The sequence below is a fragment of the Mauremys mutica genome, chromosome 16 (assembly GCF_020497125.1).
Source record: "Mauremys mutica isolate MM-2020 ecotype Southern chromosome 16, ASM2049712v1, whole genome shotgun sequence".
NCBI lineage: Eukaryota > Metazoa > Chordata > Testudines > Geoemydidae > Mauremys > Mauremys mutica.
In genome coordinates, this window is record NC_059087.1 from 7,381,794 (window position 1) to 7,399,983 (window position 18,190).

General features: G+C 43.1%; 1 protein-coding gene across 5 annotated transcripts in view; it reads left to right on the forward strand.

Annotated features, from left to right (window-relative positions):
* KDM2B (lysine demethylase 2B) overlaps positions 1-18,190 on the forward strand; it is a 164,654-nt gene that overhangs the window by 76,484 nt on the left and 69,980 nt on the right. For all 5 annotated transcript variants that reach the window (XM_044989671.1, XM_044989670.1, XM_044989674.1 and 2 more), the window contains 2 exons: positions 10,171-10,286; positions 17,470-17,596. In XM_044989671.1, coding sequence (XP_044845606.1) covers positions 10,171-10,286; positions 17,470-17,596 — 243 coding nt within the window. The remainder of the gene's footprint in view (positions 1-10,170; positions 10,287-17,469; positions 17,597-18,190) is intronic.

Below are 18,190 nucleotides of genomic sequence, written 5' to 3' on the forward strand. Positions count from 1 at the left end.
GGAATGAATGAAATGTAGCAGCTGAGCTTGTACGTTCCTTGAGCTTGTTCCCCCCAGTATTACAATCAGGAAATGTAAAAGGTGTTTCCCACTTACAGCTTGTCTCTCTGTACTCTCCTCTTCACCCCTTCCACTCTCCTAGCACTGGCCTTGTCTCTCTTTCCCCTACACCCAATCTGGTTAGTATTAGTGCAGCAGTCCTTACCTTGGAACGTCTAACCTTCTGGACCAGACTTCCTGTGTCATGCTAATTTGTCAACTTTCCATCTTATTTCTGATCTCATCTGTAAACATCTCTTCTCCCTTGTATACACCTCCTAATGTCGGTCTCTTTCTGTGCTGGTATCAACTCTGTAACTGCATTCATTAAGCAGGCCTGATGTATTTTAGGATACAGTGTGTCTGAAAGTGGTTGTACAACATTGGAGTCAGATTCTGCTGGACCCCGCATGGGTGCACAAAGAAAAGGAGAGCACCAGCATCTTCTCTTTCTTGTTTCCTCTGCAGGTGCTGGCTTGAATCCAGTGGGGGAGCATAGTCCCTGCTTCCTCTTAGGTCTCCTATGAGTGTTAATTGTGTAAAAGGGCTAGGAAGTCTAAAAGGAGAGCATGGACCTGGGTTTGGTCCCCTTCCTTACCAGCCAGCAGAGATGGCTGAGTGCAGAGAGAAGAATGTACTGTGTGCTTTCCAAGAAAGGCGAAGCTGCTGCACTGATTTGCACTGCCTGGGATCCCACAGAAAGTTCTGGTTGACTTTCTGCTCTCCAGTGGCTGCATTGCCCGTCTGCACCCCCTGTAATGTGCCTGAAGGACATTCTGCCCCTACAGTTCTGTTGTGCGTTGTCAGCAGATCTGAGTGTAGCCTGCCCTCTGAGGTTTTTTTCTGACTTTAGTGGGTTTAATGCTGTTATTTCAATGTCTCCTTACTGGGTATGAGTCTGTTAACAGCACTACTGTCATTTCTTGTTTAAATACACATTTTTTTATAAAACAAAGGGCCTGATTTTCAGCCTGGCCTCAGAGTTTTGGGCTCAGATATTCTGAGAAGGCCTTAGCAGGACCAGTTTTGTTTCTAACTACAGGCACAGATACTGGTAAGATAAGTAATTACTTGATTTGTGGGCTTAAGCAGGGATTTAAGCATATTACCCACAAAAGTAGAGGCTGCCTCTGAAAATTGTTCCCCAAATTCTCTGTTGCCCTCTTTACTGGCTCTTCTACAATGACCGGCTCAAAAATGGGCATTATTTACTCTCTTGTCAGTAATATTTCTGTTAAGGATTTATTGTGCCTGAGGCACTGTTCACTGGAGCCTTGACCCGATGGTCAGTGACTGTTCCTCTGGAGCTGTTACCTAATCACATCAGGGTCCACTACTAGTGAGTTTGGGGATCATTAACACAAGAGCTCTTAATATCTATTGGGGCTTGTGAGGCTGAGGCTGAGACTGAGAGGTCTGGGGAGATATGAGACTAAAACCCATGGGGGAAGAAATAACGAAAGCAATAGCTCAAGTATGGATTTCCCCTGAGAGAACATAATTTGAGCAACCTAGGCCACTTTTGATATTGTGTGGTGGAATTAAAAAATATATTTTAAAGTCTAACTCCTGTGTCGATATTTTTTTGCACTCCCTATAAAACGAAAGAACCAAAAGCAATAGCTTCTTTCTCTCCCTCCACCTCTGCTTGCTGTTGCCTCTAAAGTCAAGTTCTTCTTTGAGTGTAGGTGTTTGTGTGCTCCAGTGTACAATTGTTGGAGAGTTTTTATCCTTAGCTGTACCCATCAGGGCAGCCTCAGCACCCTCTGCTGACTTGTGCACATTGCTCAGGCATAAAGGGCTGAGCTGCCCTAGAACCCCATAGCTCTTTCCTACTGCCTGTGATGATTGTTGGAGCTCCCTGTCCTTGTTTTTGCAAGTCTTTTCTCTATGCCTGTAAATAGTACACATGTATAGTTATTGTAGTTTAGTAGTTAGTTACTTCATAGAAATTTTTTTTGTTTTTGTTCTTTGTGTGGTTCCGGTACCCAGTTTGGGTACCAGCTCTGGTACTGGATGTATGGCGTGCTCTCTGGCAAGGCTATGCTGAATAATGACCCTGACCCCAGCTGCCTTAAGCGCTTGTGGGAGGCTCACGGGAGTGACATGTGTGGCATTTGTAAGGGCTTTCAGCCCCATTTAAAAAAAGACAGGGCAGCAGGTTAAAATATCTGTTAATATTGGCATTACAGCCTCCATCTGAGCCGTGTACTTCGGTCAGGGTACCAAGCATCTTGGCGTTGATCAGTAGCACAACTCCAGCACCTCTGGTATGGAGAGACAGATCAGCAGTACCGAAGAGGAGAGATCAGAAATGGGACCCAGTACCAAGGTCGTGAAAGGAATCAAAGAGGATGAGCTCTACTAAAGACTTGGGAGGGTATTCAGAGAGTAAGCACTTCCCATAGCACACCTCTAAACATGGGAGTTCATTAATCCCAGAGCCCATTGTGGGCCTGTTGAGACCAGCTCCTGACACACCTTCATTGGCGTCTCCTTGTACCATGATATTGCAGATTGTCTTCCCGGTACCATCTACTCCTGAGGCATCTGAGGCTGTGGGAGAGCTGTTGAACCTCTCGGTTCATCCATCACTAGCAGTTCAGGGGACTCACCTGGCACCGGTGCACAAGGTACCACCTCCTGTGCTTTCAGCTCCACACCAAGCAGCTCCACTGGATGTGGCTGTCAGGGTGCCAGTAAGGCCGGTAGTGTCTAGTGGAAAGCCATAGATGATATCCCTGGCTCCTGTTTCTTCAGAGTCTGAGCCTTCTTCTCTGGCACTGGTGAGTATGGCATTGCCTTGATCTCAAGAAGAAGCTTTGTCCTCATCAGACTCTGAAGTGGGTTCCTATGTATCCTAACTACCTGGTCCCATCAGAGGGATATGCCACTTGCCGGCCTGGTTTCCGCCTTAGTACCAGCAGGGAACTTATAGGAGGAACCCTGGTGCTATGCATAGCTGCGGTCCAGTGACCCTTTTGGAACCCACGAGGTTCCCCCCCTCCAGCCAAAATCTCTGCAGCCATCTCAGTCGGCTCAATCTGCTGAGCATCAGGAGCATCATTGCCACAAGCATGATACCGTTGGTACTGAGACCAGCACCAAGGGATCCCTCACACAGCAGTTGCATGAGAGCTAGGAACTGGACTGGCCCCCAGTATTGTTAGCACCCTCTTCCTCATCTCCTGATAAGGCAATTGTGGCGGAGTTTGTTTCCCCACTTCTGGACAATGTTAAGACTCATCAGATGCTGTTAAAGAGGATGGCTATGACTTGATATTCACCCGGAGGAGGTCCAGGAAAAATCCCACAAGCTGGTGGACATTCTACTGCGGCCCCAACTAGAATTGCTCTTCCAATAAATTAGGCTTTTTTAGAGCCTACCAAGATCCTTTGGCAGAGCCCACCTTCCCTGCTTCTGATTGCTAAAATGGCTGCTAAAATGTGGAGAGAAGGTGCTATGTCCACTCCCATGGGTTCAAGCACATATATAATCCCCCTCCTCCATGCTGCCTTGTCGTGGCAGCTGCCAAGAAAAAGGAAAGACAGGGACTCATGGGAGCAACATAGGCACTGGGCTTCAACCGCAAAGAATAAAGAGGACAAGAAGCTAGACTTATTTGTGAAGTATCAGAGGGGTAGCTGTGTTAGTCTGGATCTGTAAAAGCAGCAAAGAGTCTTGTGGCATCTTATAGACTAACAGACGTTTGGGAGCATGAGCTTTCGTGGGTGAATACCCACTTCGTCGGATGCATGTAGTGGAAATTTCCAGGGGCAGGTATATATTATTTGTGAGGAAGTTTTATTCCACAGATGGATGGTGCTTCACATTGCAAACCAACAAGCTTTGCTGGGACACTACAGTTTCACCCTGTGGGATACAGTTTTGAAATTTAGAGACTTGCTTTACCTCATCTGGGAGCCTCACTTCCTCATTTTGATAGTGGAGGACAAAATGGTTGCCAGAACAGCTCTGGTGGCATGTCTTGATGAAGCAGATTCTGCAGAGCACAGCATGGCCTCTGCCATCACAATGAGGTGCTCATTTTGGCTGGACTCTTCTGGCCTCCCTCCAGAGGTGCTAGAGCTAGTGCAGGACTTACCCTTTGAGGTATCATTGCTCTTTTCTGAAAAGATGGATGAGGCTCTGCATAGTTGCAAGGATTTTAGAGTGAGCCTGAAATCCTGGAGCTGAAATCGCTCAGCGGAAGGCATTCTGCCATCATCCGTGTCAGTGATTTCAGGGATTTATTACTTGAGCCCAAGATCTACCAAAGAAAAGGAGCAGAGGTTACAAATGGTGATCACCACCACCACTTCTCTCGGTTTCTGCAACCACTGGTGTTTGTAGAGGCAGGCGGCTTCTTCCAACAGCTCATTTTGATAGGTAGCTCAAGAGCAGTCTACCTGTTCTGAGAGTGCCATCCTTTTCTGTTCTAATTTTTGCAAACTGCTTGTCCTACTTCTATCATGCTTGGACCCACATCACAACAGATCGGTGGAATTTAAGCACGGTGGAAGTGGGATATTCGCTTCCTTTGATTTCTGTGCCAAATTTCTGTCCCCTTTCCCCCTCCCTCTTCAGGAACCTCTCTCACAAGAAAGCATTACTGCAAGAGGTACAATCACTTCTTGTAGGCGCTAGAGAGGAGATCCCATCTTTGTTCAAGAGAAAGGGGTTTTACTCCCAATACTTCCTGATCCCAAGGCAAAAGGGGGTCTTTGGCCTATTTTAGATATAAGGCAGTGTTGGTTTTGTTTGTTTTTTTTTTTAAATAAGGAAATTCAGGATGGTCACTTTAGCTTCCCTTATTTCCTGGAGACGGGACAGGTATGCTGCTCTCAACTTAAAGGATGCCTACATTCATGTGTCAGTTCAGCAGGGCCACAGAACATTTCTAAGTTTCACTATCTGGGGCTGCCATTATCAGTTCACAGCCCATTCCCTTTGGTTTCTCAGTTGCCCCTCTTGTATTTACAGACCATATGGTGGTGGTAGCAGCTTTTCCTCTGGAGATGGGGGCGTGGTCCATGTATTCCCTTATCTGGATGACTGGATGATAAGAATTTGGTCCAGGTTGCAGGTGGTGTCCAGAATCTGCATAATCTGGTCCACTTTCAACATGCTCAGCCTGTTAATCAACACAGACAAGTCAGTCCTGTCTCTGATACTGAAAATAGAATTTATTGGAGTGGTCCTGGACTCCACAATGGCCAGGGCTTTGCTACCATAGACAACGTTTCTTGCAGTGCAATGCCTCTTTCTGAACTTGAAGGCTTATCCTCTCTCCATGGTCAGACTTCTGGGTCACTTGGCTGTGTGCACTTACGTGGTCCAGTACTCCAGACAGTGCCTCAGATCCCTTTAGGGCTAGGTGGCAGATATATATTCTCCAAGAAGGCACCATGTAGGCATGTTAGTGCATGTACAAAATTGCATCTTATCCTCCCTAGATTTGGTGGTTAGACCCAACAGTGCATTCAGGGGAGTTGTGCTGAGGTGGGGCGAACTTACTTACATTAGTCACAGATGCCTTGGATCTGGGATGAGATGCTTATGTGGGACACCTGCAGACACAAAAGTCTGTAGTCTCTCTAAGATTTCAGTTTGCACATAAACATCAGGAAGCCGCAGACTGTCCATTTAGCTTGCATGGCATTCCTTCCTTGCATCAGGATGAGGGACGTATTGATGCTGACTGACAATACGACAGCCGTGTTTTATGATAACAAGCAGGGAGGAGCCCAGTCCTCACTACTCTGTTGGGAAGCAATCTTGCTCTGGGACTTCTACATCAGTAACTCTATACTTCTGATGGCGGCCCTGCTCCCGGGGGCTCAGGATACACTGGCAAATCGCATAAGCAAGTTGTTTATCAACCATCATTAGTGGTCCCTTCACCCAGACATAGCAAGGTCCATTTTCTAGCTCTGGGGAACATCCCAAGTGGATCTGTTTGCCACAAAGGACAACACAAAATGACACCAGTTCTGCTCCACAGCAGGTCATAGCCCAGGTTTGCTGATGGACGCTTTTTTATTTGGAGGGACTCTGTACACTCTTCCCCTGCATAGCTCTTCTGCCCAGAGTTCTGTGCAAGGCCAAACCAGACAAGGACAGTCTTATACTGATTGCCCCAGTTTGACCTCATAAGGACTGTTTGTCTCAGTTCTCAGACCTATCAGTCAGTCCCCCCATTGTTCCCACTTCACGCAGACTTAGTTTCACAGAATCACAGCCACCTCTTCCAGCTCAACCTTGAGGCTCTTCACCAGTTGGCCTGGAGACTTCATGGATAACATTGGTGGAGGAGTCCTGCTCCAGAAAGGTGCAGGAGGTACTGCTGAATAGTAGAAAACTATCAATGAGGACAACTTACCTTGCTAAGTGGAAAAGGTTTTCCATCTGGTCAAGGCTGAAAGGTATCTCCCCTGTCCTTTGTTCTATTCAGCAAAGGCTGGACTATGTTTGCACCTGAAACATCAAGGATTAGTGATTAGTTAGGGTACACTTATCAGCTATGTCAGCATTTCACCCTCCTGGGGATAAACACTTCCTTTATTCCAATCCAATGGTTGTAAGGTTTTTAAAGGGCTTGGACAAGGTGTTTCCACACATACAGAGTCTTATTCCACCATGAAGCCTGAATTTAGTCTTAACTGTGCTGATGGATCCTCCCTTCGAGCCTGTAGTGACTTGCTGTCTGTTACACCTTTCAATGAAGGTAGCACTTTTAATAGCTATTACATTGGCCAGGAGAGTAGGGGAGTTGAGGGCGTTAGCATCACATCCTCTGTATAATTTTTTTACATAGATAAAATCTGCCTTCATCCCCATCCAAGGTTCCTTACGATAGTGATCTTCTCTTTTCATATCATCCAAGTAATTTACTTACCGACCTTCTTTCCAGAGATTCATGCTAACAAGGGAGAAGAGCTATTGTACACTCTAGATGTTGGAAGAGCATGAGTGTTTTATCTGGAACAGGCTAAACCTTTCAGATCTTCATTTCAGTTGTTATTGCATTTGTGGACAGCATGAAGGGCAGCCTAATTTCTATACGGAGGATTTCGGCATGGATGTCCAGTTGTATTTGCTTATGTTACCACTATGCTAATGTGGAGCTGTTAGATAGAATATTGGGTCATTCAGCTAGATCCCAAGTGGCCTGTGCAGCATTTCTGGCTCTCGTGTATTAGACAGTTGCAAAGCAGTAACCTGGTCCACATGTCACATGTTTACCTCACACTATGCAATTTCTCAACAATCAAGAGATGATGCTAAATTTGGACAAGTGGTCTTCCAGTCCTTGTTCAAATAGAATTGCTTGTGAGTCACCCACAGTGGAATGGACATGTGCAGTCACTCGAAGAAGAAAAAATGATCACTGACCTTTCTGTAACTACTGTTCTTCTAGATGTTTTGCACATGTCTACGATGCACCCTCCTTCCCATCGCTGTTGAAGTAATTCCAGTAGGAAGGAACTCCGGGGTGGGGTGGGGTGTGAGTCTGGGTTGGCGTGACCCTTTATGCTTGTGTGATATGCATGAGACAGCAGAGGGCATGCTCAGGCTGCCCCGATGGATGCTGCTGAGAGTGAAAACTCTCCAACAACCGTGGACTAGAGCATGCAAACACCCACAGTGGAAGGGACATGTGCAGCGCATCTTGAAGAGCAACAGTTACAGAAAGGTTAGTAACAGTTTTTTCTGCTCAGTGAATTTTTACATTAGTCGTAAATCTCTGACAACAGTGTTTTTTAAATAACCTAGAACAATTGACAGCACTATAAAATTCCTTAATAAAGGAATCATATCCAGTATTTACAATTCAGTGTGTTGTGATGTATTGTGAGGAGAGGAGTATTGCCTAATGGTTAGATCAGAGGACTGGGCGTCAGGACTCATAGGTTCTATTCCCATCTCTGACACTGCTTCACTGTGACCTTTTTGAGCCTCAGTTTCCCTATCTGTAAAATGGAAATAATTATACCTACCTCATCAGAGTAGGTTAACCCTGAGTTGCCAGATGCAATCCCATTCTACCCAACATGTCAGTCTCTGAGACCTGGTAGCAGCTTAATTTTTTACACGCAGTTCCAACCCTTTCCCTTATGTCACGTGAATCTTTGATCATCTGGTAAAAGCAGTTAACTCCAAGCTCCGTAACTTTATTTAGGTTCCCTCTCTTTCTCACATCTCCATATGGACCAGGGTATGGAAAGCCATTTATTTTTACAAGTTTTTTAATTACATTTGTATGTTTAATTGATATATTTAACGTGATCTGGTGCATTGATCTGCTTGTGAAGAGGCTTTATAGTCCTGCCGCCTGTATCCACCAAAAGGCCATTACAGGTGTCAAAATCTTCTTTACTCGGTTTTTGTTGTTTTATAAATTTCATGGGCAGTATCAATTGCAGCTTTCATCCAAGCCAGTTAAAAGTTTAACCCTCTTTTCCAGGTGGGGAAAGTGGAGCACAGAGAAGTGAGGTGACTTTCCAAGTGTTCCCAGAGCCCGTGGGTGAGCAATGAACAGAACACAGGAATCCTGTTTCCCAATCTATTGCTCTGATCGCTAGGTTACCCTACTTACTCAGTAGTTTTTTATACATGCATATCTAAGACTAGGGTATTATTTCTTATAGTAGTTGCCCCTGTGAGGAAGGAAAGAAGCTAGATTGATTTGGAGTGACAAGCTTCCGTGTTGACTGTGAGTGAGTCAGTGAGGGTATTTACTATACCTATTGTAAGAAAGCTGCAATAATCCTGAGTTGCCATTATCATTGGGCACCTGTAATTTTCACTTCATTAGATTCATCATGTGGAATTAGATTAGTAAAGTCAGAAAAATGTGCCAAGAACCAGGCTTTGTGTTCCTGGGGAGAAAATTTTAACTTGAGTTTTTTCCTACTAACTGCTTCTCACTGAGAGCCAATGTCCTGAAAGCACTGAGAGCCAATGTCCTGTCATATATGATGGTTCAAGGGCTTCCCAAGCATAATGCAGCAGGTCCACAAGCTCTAGCAGGGGAAATGCTTTCGTGTCTAGTGGCTGGAGAGTTCACCCTGTAGGCCCAGGTTGCATTTTCCTGCTGCCTCACTGATCCTGAGGCGAATGAAAACCTCCCCAACTTGAATGGGAAGCAGTGCACAGTTAGGAAGAAATTGACAGCCCCTTATGCTCTGCTTGCTAGTTTATTAATTGAAATGCTTTTGATTTAAAACAAGAATTCATGTTACAAACTCTCAGGGGCCTAGATCGTTAGTAGGATCAATTCCTTTGTCACTGCTGAGATCAGAGTCTAGAGTCCTGTGTATCCCATGCGTCAGCTAATCACGTGACAGGCAAATAGTGCAGAGGAAGGAACGCAGAGAAGCCAGCTGCCTGAACTGCTATGGCTTGATCCGTGGGCGGTGAGCATCCTCCCCTCCCCTTGGAGTCCAGTAAGGGAACTTTCCTTGCAGGATTGCGTTGTTAGCAATCTCATCAGCTGTAGTGGGAGAAACACTTTGGCAGGTCCTTATACAAATATTTTCAGTTGTTTTGAAGAGTTGGTAATGGGATATGGAGTTTTTACCTCTACAGGATGGCTGGTAGTGACCTGAAGTTGATACTGTCTGATGGCTGTTTGGGGGCTTGTGTGATACATGTTTGGTGTGTCTCAATACATCTGCACATCACAGACCTGCCACCCCTGTTAACATGATTTGTGCCCTTGTTTGGTGATGTCAGAAGAGACACTAAGAGCTGAACGGGCCATGGAGAGTGAACTTCCTTCTCATCTGTGGGTTGTGGTTGACTCACGTTGGTGCAGCAGCGTAAGGGAAGCTTGCTTAGCCTCCACCCATGTTGTAGCTGTTCTGTGGCTAAATAGAGGAATTCAGTCTCCAGAGCTATCATTATACACACACATACAAACACTCTCTTGCTATTACAACAGTCTTGAAGTGTGACCTTGAGCAAGTCATTTAATCTCTCAGTGCCTCAGTTTCTCCGTCTGTAGAATGGGATTAATAATGTTTGTATTCCTCCTGGTGGTCTATGAGAATTTGTGATTGATTGTAAAGTTCTTTATGATCCTACATAGCATGAGGCATTCTCAGTTCTTTGCTTTTCCTCTTTAGGATGGATACATGCAGTTTATACTCCAGTAGATTCTCTGGTGTTTGGTGGAAATATCCTGCATAGCTTTAATGTTCCCATGCAGCTTCGCGTCTATGAAATTGAGGACAGAACAAGGGTAAGGATGCTTGATTCTCTTTTTAAGTGTGCAATTGCTTGTGACTGTATCATGTATAAAATCCTTTTCATGTCCCTTTCTGAAAGACAAGAACTAGCGGTATCTCCATGTCACAGTGGTTGGAACAAGAAAGGTAAATACCAGGCAACAAGGCCCTCCAAGTCCGTTTTTCTTGGTGGGATTTGCTCACTTATTTGCCCCCAGTTCCCATTGACTAGTCACTGTTGAGTCTCTTGTCTGGTTTTATGTCCCCGTTGACCTCCTGTAGTGTAAACCAGGGGTTCTCAACCTTTTTCTTTCGGAGGCCCCCCACTTCCCCCCCGTGCTATACAAATTCCACGGCCCATCTGTGCTCCAACAACAATTTTTCTGCATATAAAAGCCAGGACTATCATTAGGGGTAGCAAGCAGGGCAATTACCCAGGCCCCATACCACAGGGGGCCCTAGGAAGCTAAATTGCTCAGGTTTCAGCTTCAGTGCCAGGTGGCAGGGCATCGGGCCCTGGGTTTCAGCCCCATGTGGTGGGGCTTCAACCTGCTGGGGCCCAAGCAGCAAGTTTAATGCCAGCCCTGCTTGGCAGCCCCCTGAAACTTGCTTGTAGCCCCCCAGGAGGCCCCGGACCCCTGGTTGAGAACCACCAGTGTAAATGTCTTTCCTTTGACATGGAGATCAATTGACCTTTAGGGTACACTCTCCCCTTCTCGTGTGGGCAAACAAGACCAAAGAACCAACGGAACTAGCATGGTTCTGCTGCCCAGAGTGGAATGGGGGAGCCAGACAAAAGCTGCATAAGGGAACTACATTACTCATTGTTTGAACTCTGGGAAGCTTTCTTCCACAGCAGCTCCATGCTAGTGCAGGGGAAACTTTGGGGATTTTGGGGGGACGGGGGGGAAATTGAGTCCACACATCTGGCCAAAACACCAACATAGTGGGAAGGGTATCAGATCATGGAGTAAGTGACTGTGTGGGTTCTGTGCTTGGAGGATGAGAATTGGGCCTTTGGTTAGAATCCCAGTTACTTAATAGCTATAATTATTTTTAGCTAGATAAAATAAGACTAATAACAATCTCAAAGAAGTGTCATTCTGTTTTAGTTGCCCCATGTGGTGGGTTTTTTTTTTCCAGATAGCCTGCCACAGTTATGTAATGCAGATATTCAACCATCAGTTTATGTAAGTTCCTTGCCCGAGGATGTTGTGAAGGCCAAGACTATAACAGGGTTAAAAAAAGAACTAGATAAATTCATGGAAGATAGATCCATCAATGGCTATTAGCCAGGATAGGCAGGGATGGTGTCCCTAGCCTCTGTTTGCCAGAAGCTGGGAATGGGCGACAGGGGATGGATCACTTCATGATTCCCTGGTCTGTTCATTCTCTCTAGGGCACCTGGCATTGGTCACTGTCAGAAGACAGGATACTGGACTAGATGGACCTTTGGTCTGTTCCAGTATGGTCGTTCTTATGTTCTTATATACAGTCCTGATACAGTTATACTGGTATAACCCCGTGTGTGGACACTTTCATTCCAGTGTAAGATTGGCTTTGTTCATTTTAGCTTATATCACTTGGGAAGGGATTTAAGCCGAACTGAACTAAGCCACTCTTACACTGGAATAAGTGTCTACACTGAGAGAGAGAGGTTGTGTGTTAGTGTTGTTTATACCAGGATAACTAGTAAATCTTTCCCATCTAGACAAGGTCTGTTTAATATTGTAATTTATTGAACACAAGCAGTATTCTCAGTGCAGTTCATTCCTACAAGAGGGCATGGTCCCTCCCCTAGGGATTTCAGTCTAAATTAAACACTTCTTACAGAGACACAATACACAGGGTGAGGACCTCGGCTTGAATCGTGCACATTTTGCTTAGTGACTATACTCCATTTCCTCACCAGCGTGCAAAGCCTTTTTCCAGTGCAGCCTCTCTCATTCCAGTGTTCTGACACCAGGATGCTACTCCGTTACTTTCCAGGGGATACAAAGGCTGATAGGTCTTGTATTGCTAAGCATTGATAGAAGGTATTGGTTTCCTGGAGGGATTTGAATGGAGAGAGGGAATATTTGGCACATAGGAAGGAATTCTCAGTGGAAGAGGTGGCATGGCAGAAAGGGGCAGTTAAAAGGGAGATCTGGGCAGAACGAAGGGCATGAGAGTGGGTGTAGGAGGAATCAAGAACAGAGACAAAGGCAGGAGTGGAATTTTTCATGGCCTTGACGGGAAGCATGAGAAGCATGAACTTGATGCGAAAGGCAGTGGACAGATTTGAATAGGGGAGTGCCTGGAGGGGAAGCTGATCTTAGCAACAGCATTTAGAGTAAATCAAAGGGGGAGGTAAGATGAATTGCAGGGAAGCTACAGAGAAGGAGGTTGTCATAATCAAGGCCAGAGCTAGAGAATGGCATTAGGGGTAGAGCAGAAAGGAAGGATTTTAGAGAGATTGTAGCAGAAAGACAGGCAGGGGTATATTGGAGCCTGGATGTAAGAGAGAGGAGAAAATCTATGAGCCTGGATGATGAGGATAGTAGAGCTGTCAACAGTAGTGGAGACAAGGGGAAGAAGAGAGGGCTATGGAGGAAAGATGTAAACCAGGAACAGTGTGTGAATGAATTACATAGAAAGCCATGGAGAAAATGGAAAAGAGACAGATAATATTACTGCAGCAATAGAAGAGTAGGAGCATCATTTTCATAGGGAGTTGAGCACCCACTGCTCCTGTAGACTTCAATCAGAGCTGTGGACGCCCAGCACCTCTGAAAATCAGGCTCTTCCTTCCAAGGCAGTTAGGGTGGCTCTTGACTTTTCAAATGTTCATCAGCATTACACTAAGGGAGACATTGGCCTACGTCACAATGAGCAGTTAGGTGTCTAACTTGCACTGAGAAGTTGGTCACCTACCTGCCATTCTCCCTTAAATTGTTGTTTGGAAAATGACGCTTTCAAGATTGGAAGCCCACATTTTAACCTTTAATCTTGTAGGTTTCATCTAAGATTATTACATGTACTTCGCAGAAACACTTTATCATTCCCCCCACCCCCAAATAAATGTTTCAGTGCTTAAAAGGGGAGGGGGAGGGGGATAGTCTGCCAATGGCCCAGAACTCAAACAACCCTACAGCAACAAACTCAGCACTCAATGCAGCTATATGATAATAATGTATTATACTCAGTCTAGCACTCATGAGCAATCCTACAATAACAAAGACATGTAAATAATCAAATGCTCACAAGTAACCCTACAATAACAACGATGTGTATGCAGCCCTACACTAATGAACTGACCTGCAATAAAACGTGACAGAGAAAATAAAAATACATATGTTTTTTGTAAAATGGTGATTAATAAAATCCTGAAATCATTATACAAGTCTCTCTTAAGAGTAAATGTTTTCAAAATGAACAGAATGCACTATTCAGTTTACTTTGTGGAACAAATATTGTAATTTCTTCTTTATTTGAATAATCCTCACTGAGTGGTATAGCCAGATCGTGTTTAATGTACTTGAAAGCGAGTTCGCCAGTGAACAGACTGCAGATGGGTTTCTCCTGAGTATTGATCTTTCCGTTGTGTGTAACACAGAAGTAAATTACATGATGTGATTCACAAAGTAATTGCCACACTCAAATCAAAGTGTAATCTGGGTGTGTTTCCCCTCTTGATTTTGCACAGAGCAATTTTATGGAGGTTTCACTGTGTTTAAACCTGCTGTATAATGCTTAATCATCTTTGATTGCTGGTATTCAAAGCCATTTTTATGCTAGGTGCAGTTGTTGTTGTCTTAGCAGCTAAGACAAGGATAATACATGGCTGAAATGGTAATGCTGATTTAGAGCCCAATAAACCCCCCTAGCTTGTACACTTGTCATGCTTATTCTATCTTAATTTCTCATATCCCTGGGAGATTTTTAAAGAGGGTTATAGCCATTTAAAATAGTTTTTAGACATGTTTTTTATAACTCCTTATTGTTGGAAACAGCTTCTAATGTGCAATTGAGGTAAACAATTATTCTCTAGCCTTGCAGTTTGTAGAGATTTTCATTCTGCCTTTCCTAGAGGCCAATTAACAGCTAGTCAAATAGGCCAAGCAGTTTAGCTCTCTGCTAGACCAGCTTGGGTAACTGCAAAGCAGGCTGCGATGCAAAGGTTCATCATTTTGGCTTAGGGGTGTTATGGGTTCAGTATTACGAAGGAGAAGAAATGTTAAGCTATTTTTAGCTGATCTAGATTTAGCCACATTAATGTATTTGAACCTGTATGAGGATACAAGCATTCAAAATATATACGTAAGGTGGTCACTCACAGATGATGGTATTTGCTACTGATTCTGTTTTCTGGAACCTAAAGTTAAAATTTTAAATTGATAGATTAATTTCCCCCAAAATTAATTTTAAAAAATTGTTTAAAAAATATTGCGATGAGAATGATTCAATGCAAGTAGAAGACATAATGATTTTTTTAATAGCTATAGTGTAAGAAACTAATACTTTCTAGGGGAGAATGTGTCTCACATATGCTTGTTTTTTTTTGTTTTTTGTATAAGTCTCTAAAATAATTTCACTTTGAACTGTAGATACGATCATATTCCGGAGAGAATTTTTCTCACTGTACAGGAATAATTAAAAATGTATTCAGTGGATTGTAAATTATTAATCATAGAAGTTAGAGCTGGAAAACGTCTATTAGATTATCTAGTCTATCCCCCTGCTGGTGCAGGATTTAGTCCCTCGGCAGAAGATACGTTAGATAGTAAATTGTAAACTGATCACAGATAACTTTTGGCTTCATAATTATTTTTTTTTAAAGTTCATTTGACCTACGGATATGCAATAGGAAAAGGTATGGGCATGTACATCATACAATTCACATCCATTACAACTAATAAATATCTAGGAAGGTCATAAATGATGTACTCATTTATGCTTTTGCATAAAGCACATTTAAGACATTTTTAAACCACTGTCAATCTTAGATTTGCTTCTACAGCAAAAGGCACTGTAGACCTTTGTACAGTATCTATTACTACATATGGTAGCTCTTACTTTTGAAGGTTTATAAAGCAGAGCATCTAAGGCAAATAGCGGATTACAGAGGCATGGAGGGATTTGCTGTGGGTTGGAACATTGATAGTGAGGCAATTAGGAACTCAAATTGAATATTAAAGATTGATATACATAATGGGAGCACTGCATGCATTACTGCCTTGTCTTTCACATTGAATTAACATTGGTAACAACTAAATTTGGTGAAGCTCAGAATCTGTCAACAAATGTTGAGCAATGATGTCTTTAATATTCCCAGGCATGTGGCTGAAAACCTTTTGAAGGCTGAGGGGTGGAAGGCGGCTTCCTGTTTGTAAGTCAATTCTTTGCAAATTTTGTTTCCTGCAGTGCTCTCTTGGAAAAATTTGAGTTCCTTTATTAGCATATATTTTAGCATGGCTAATTTCCCTTGTGTTCTGTAATAGTGATAAGTGACATGATCTCTTCTTTCTGACATGTAACCAAACTAAAAGGAAAAAGGATTCTCCAGTACTTTAACACCCTGGGGTTGAATGTTGTTCTCGCATCTAGGTTTTGGTTTTTTAGAAGTACAGTGCTGTATAACACACAACTTAGGGAATGTTTGGAACGATGCAGCAGCAATCAGTTGCATCACCCTCAGCAACATTTGACAGCATCTGGGTTCAGATTTGCCAGCAACATTAGTGCTGAGTTTATGAGATCTCAGCTCTGGTAAACACTTTGGATTACTTATACTCTACCTTGCAATGCACTTAGTTTCCTTAATGACATGTTATTTTATTGTTTAAAGTGTTTCAATTTCCTCTACAATGGGAGCAGATGCAAGTTTTTTTGACTGTCTACTCAGGCCACAATTTTCAAATGTGGACATTTTAGCAGAACATCTGAATCCCACAGGTGGATGCTCTGCTCATGAGGCAGGTGTGTAAATGTCTGTTTTGCACAGCCAAGTGCCAGTATGAGTTTCCAGATGCTGTATTTAGTCATTCTATTTAGACTCCCATGTTTAAAGAAAATAGACTGCCTGTAATAATGATCCTTTCTGGTGCAATGCAGTTTTCATTAAAGGTGGGCAGATATGTGTTAGACCTGTTGGTTAAGTGAGAAGTTAAACTGCATAGAATGTGTTAAGAGCTGTTTCAAATAATCCTGCTGCAATGTATGCAAGAGAGGTTTTATCCAGCCCACAAAATGCAAATTCAATGCCTGCAAGGAGTAAGAACTGTTCAGTGTAAGTACCTGTGCATGCAAGGTATATGGCATTCGTTTAAAAAAAAAAAAAAAAACCACAGCAAATGTACATACATATTCCCAAATTGGAGGCTCCACAGTGTCTTCCTTAGCACAGAGATCTCCCTTACTTGGAAAACTGTTAGAGGGAAAAAAAACAGTTTCTTTTTCTTTTAAACATGAAATAAATATCACAGATATACAGCACTGAGACATCAGCTTCTAATACGAAAATGGCAAGGCTGGCAGATAAAGGGAAGGGGATAGAATTTTTTGGTAGAATCCCACTTTTCTGTTTGATTCAGGGCAAACGTTGATTGACTACCAAAATATTAAGAGTAGAACAAATGTAGGGGCCTTTTTTTTGTATTTAATGTTTGAATGTGGTATACCAACAATCAAAATTTTGTTTTTGTTCCATTGTTTAATCAAATGGCGGTATTGTAAAGACCTGAGTTGACAAGGATCGAGTTTCCTGCTTGGCTCTTTGTAGGTAATAATGCTGTTTTGACAAATCATGGAATAATTTTTAGGAAATCAAAAGAACCCACATTTATTTTAACTTGAATTTTAGTGACTAACATCTGTATGTGACCACCCTATGTTTATACAGTAGATAAATAATACCTTAGGGGGCCATGCATCAGTTTCATGATTTCGCAAGACCACAACTCCCTTCCCACCTCCCCCACCAACCCAAGAGGGTACAAATTAGTGAACCAAGGAATGATGCTATCATAGCAGGCAGGCAGGCAGTCTCCTCATTTCGTATGCTGAACGCATACATCTCACTCAGCTCCCACCCTCTTTCCCCTCCCCCTCCTGCATACCGTTTGTGCTCTTGATAACATGATGAGAATGATGACTGGCTCTTGTGCTGCAAACTTCTCTTCTTTCCACATGGATTGACAGTCTCAATCTTGCTTTCAGGTGCATGCCAAATTCCGTTATCCTTTCTACTATGAAATGTGCTGGTATGTTCTGGAGAGATACGTGTCCTGTGTGACCCAGCGCTGCCACCTCAGCAAAGAATACCAGAAAGAATCAATGTTAATTGGTGAGTGAATCCTTCGAGTGCGAATTCAGAATGGACGCTGGCACCTCAGACTAGTCATTGCTTTGGCTTTTGCAAAGCAGACTGTAAATTAAATTGGAGAAATGTAGAGATCCTAATGAATTATTTCATTATTTGGGGCTGGAGAAGATTTGAAGCTCAAGCATTTCACTGAACCGCCACCCTTCCTTGAATGATATTTATTGAGCTTTTCCATGGCAAATGGATCTCAGAAAATTAATTTCAGATTTGTTTATTTCTTGGTTTCAATAATGTTTGTGTTGAGGTGATCTGCCAAATAGTTGAGGATTTACTGTTGCATTTGGCATATTACCTTAGCAGCCAAAAAGTCTGCATTGCAAATTTGTTCTGTTGGTTTGGATAGTTAGCACTTCTATAGCACTTTTTGTCTACACAGTGCACTACAAGCAGTCACTAAATCTGGCTTCTTTTTTCTTTTTTTACATCTCTGGTTTTATTTTTCCCAAACTGGTGACTAGTTTATTTAAAAAACCAAACAAACTTACATTATCAATAACTTAGATGCAGGCAGGGCAAAAAAACCTTTAAAACGGTAGCTGAAAGTGAACTGTGGCA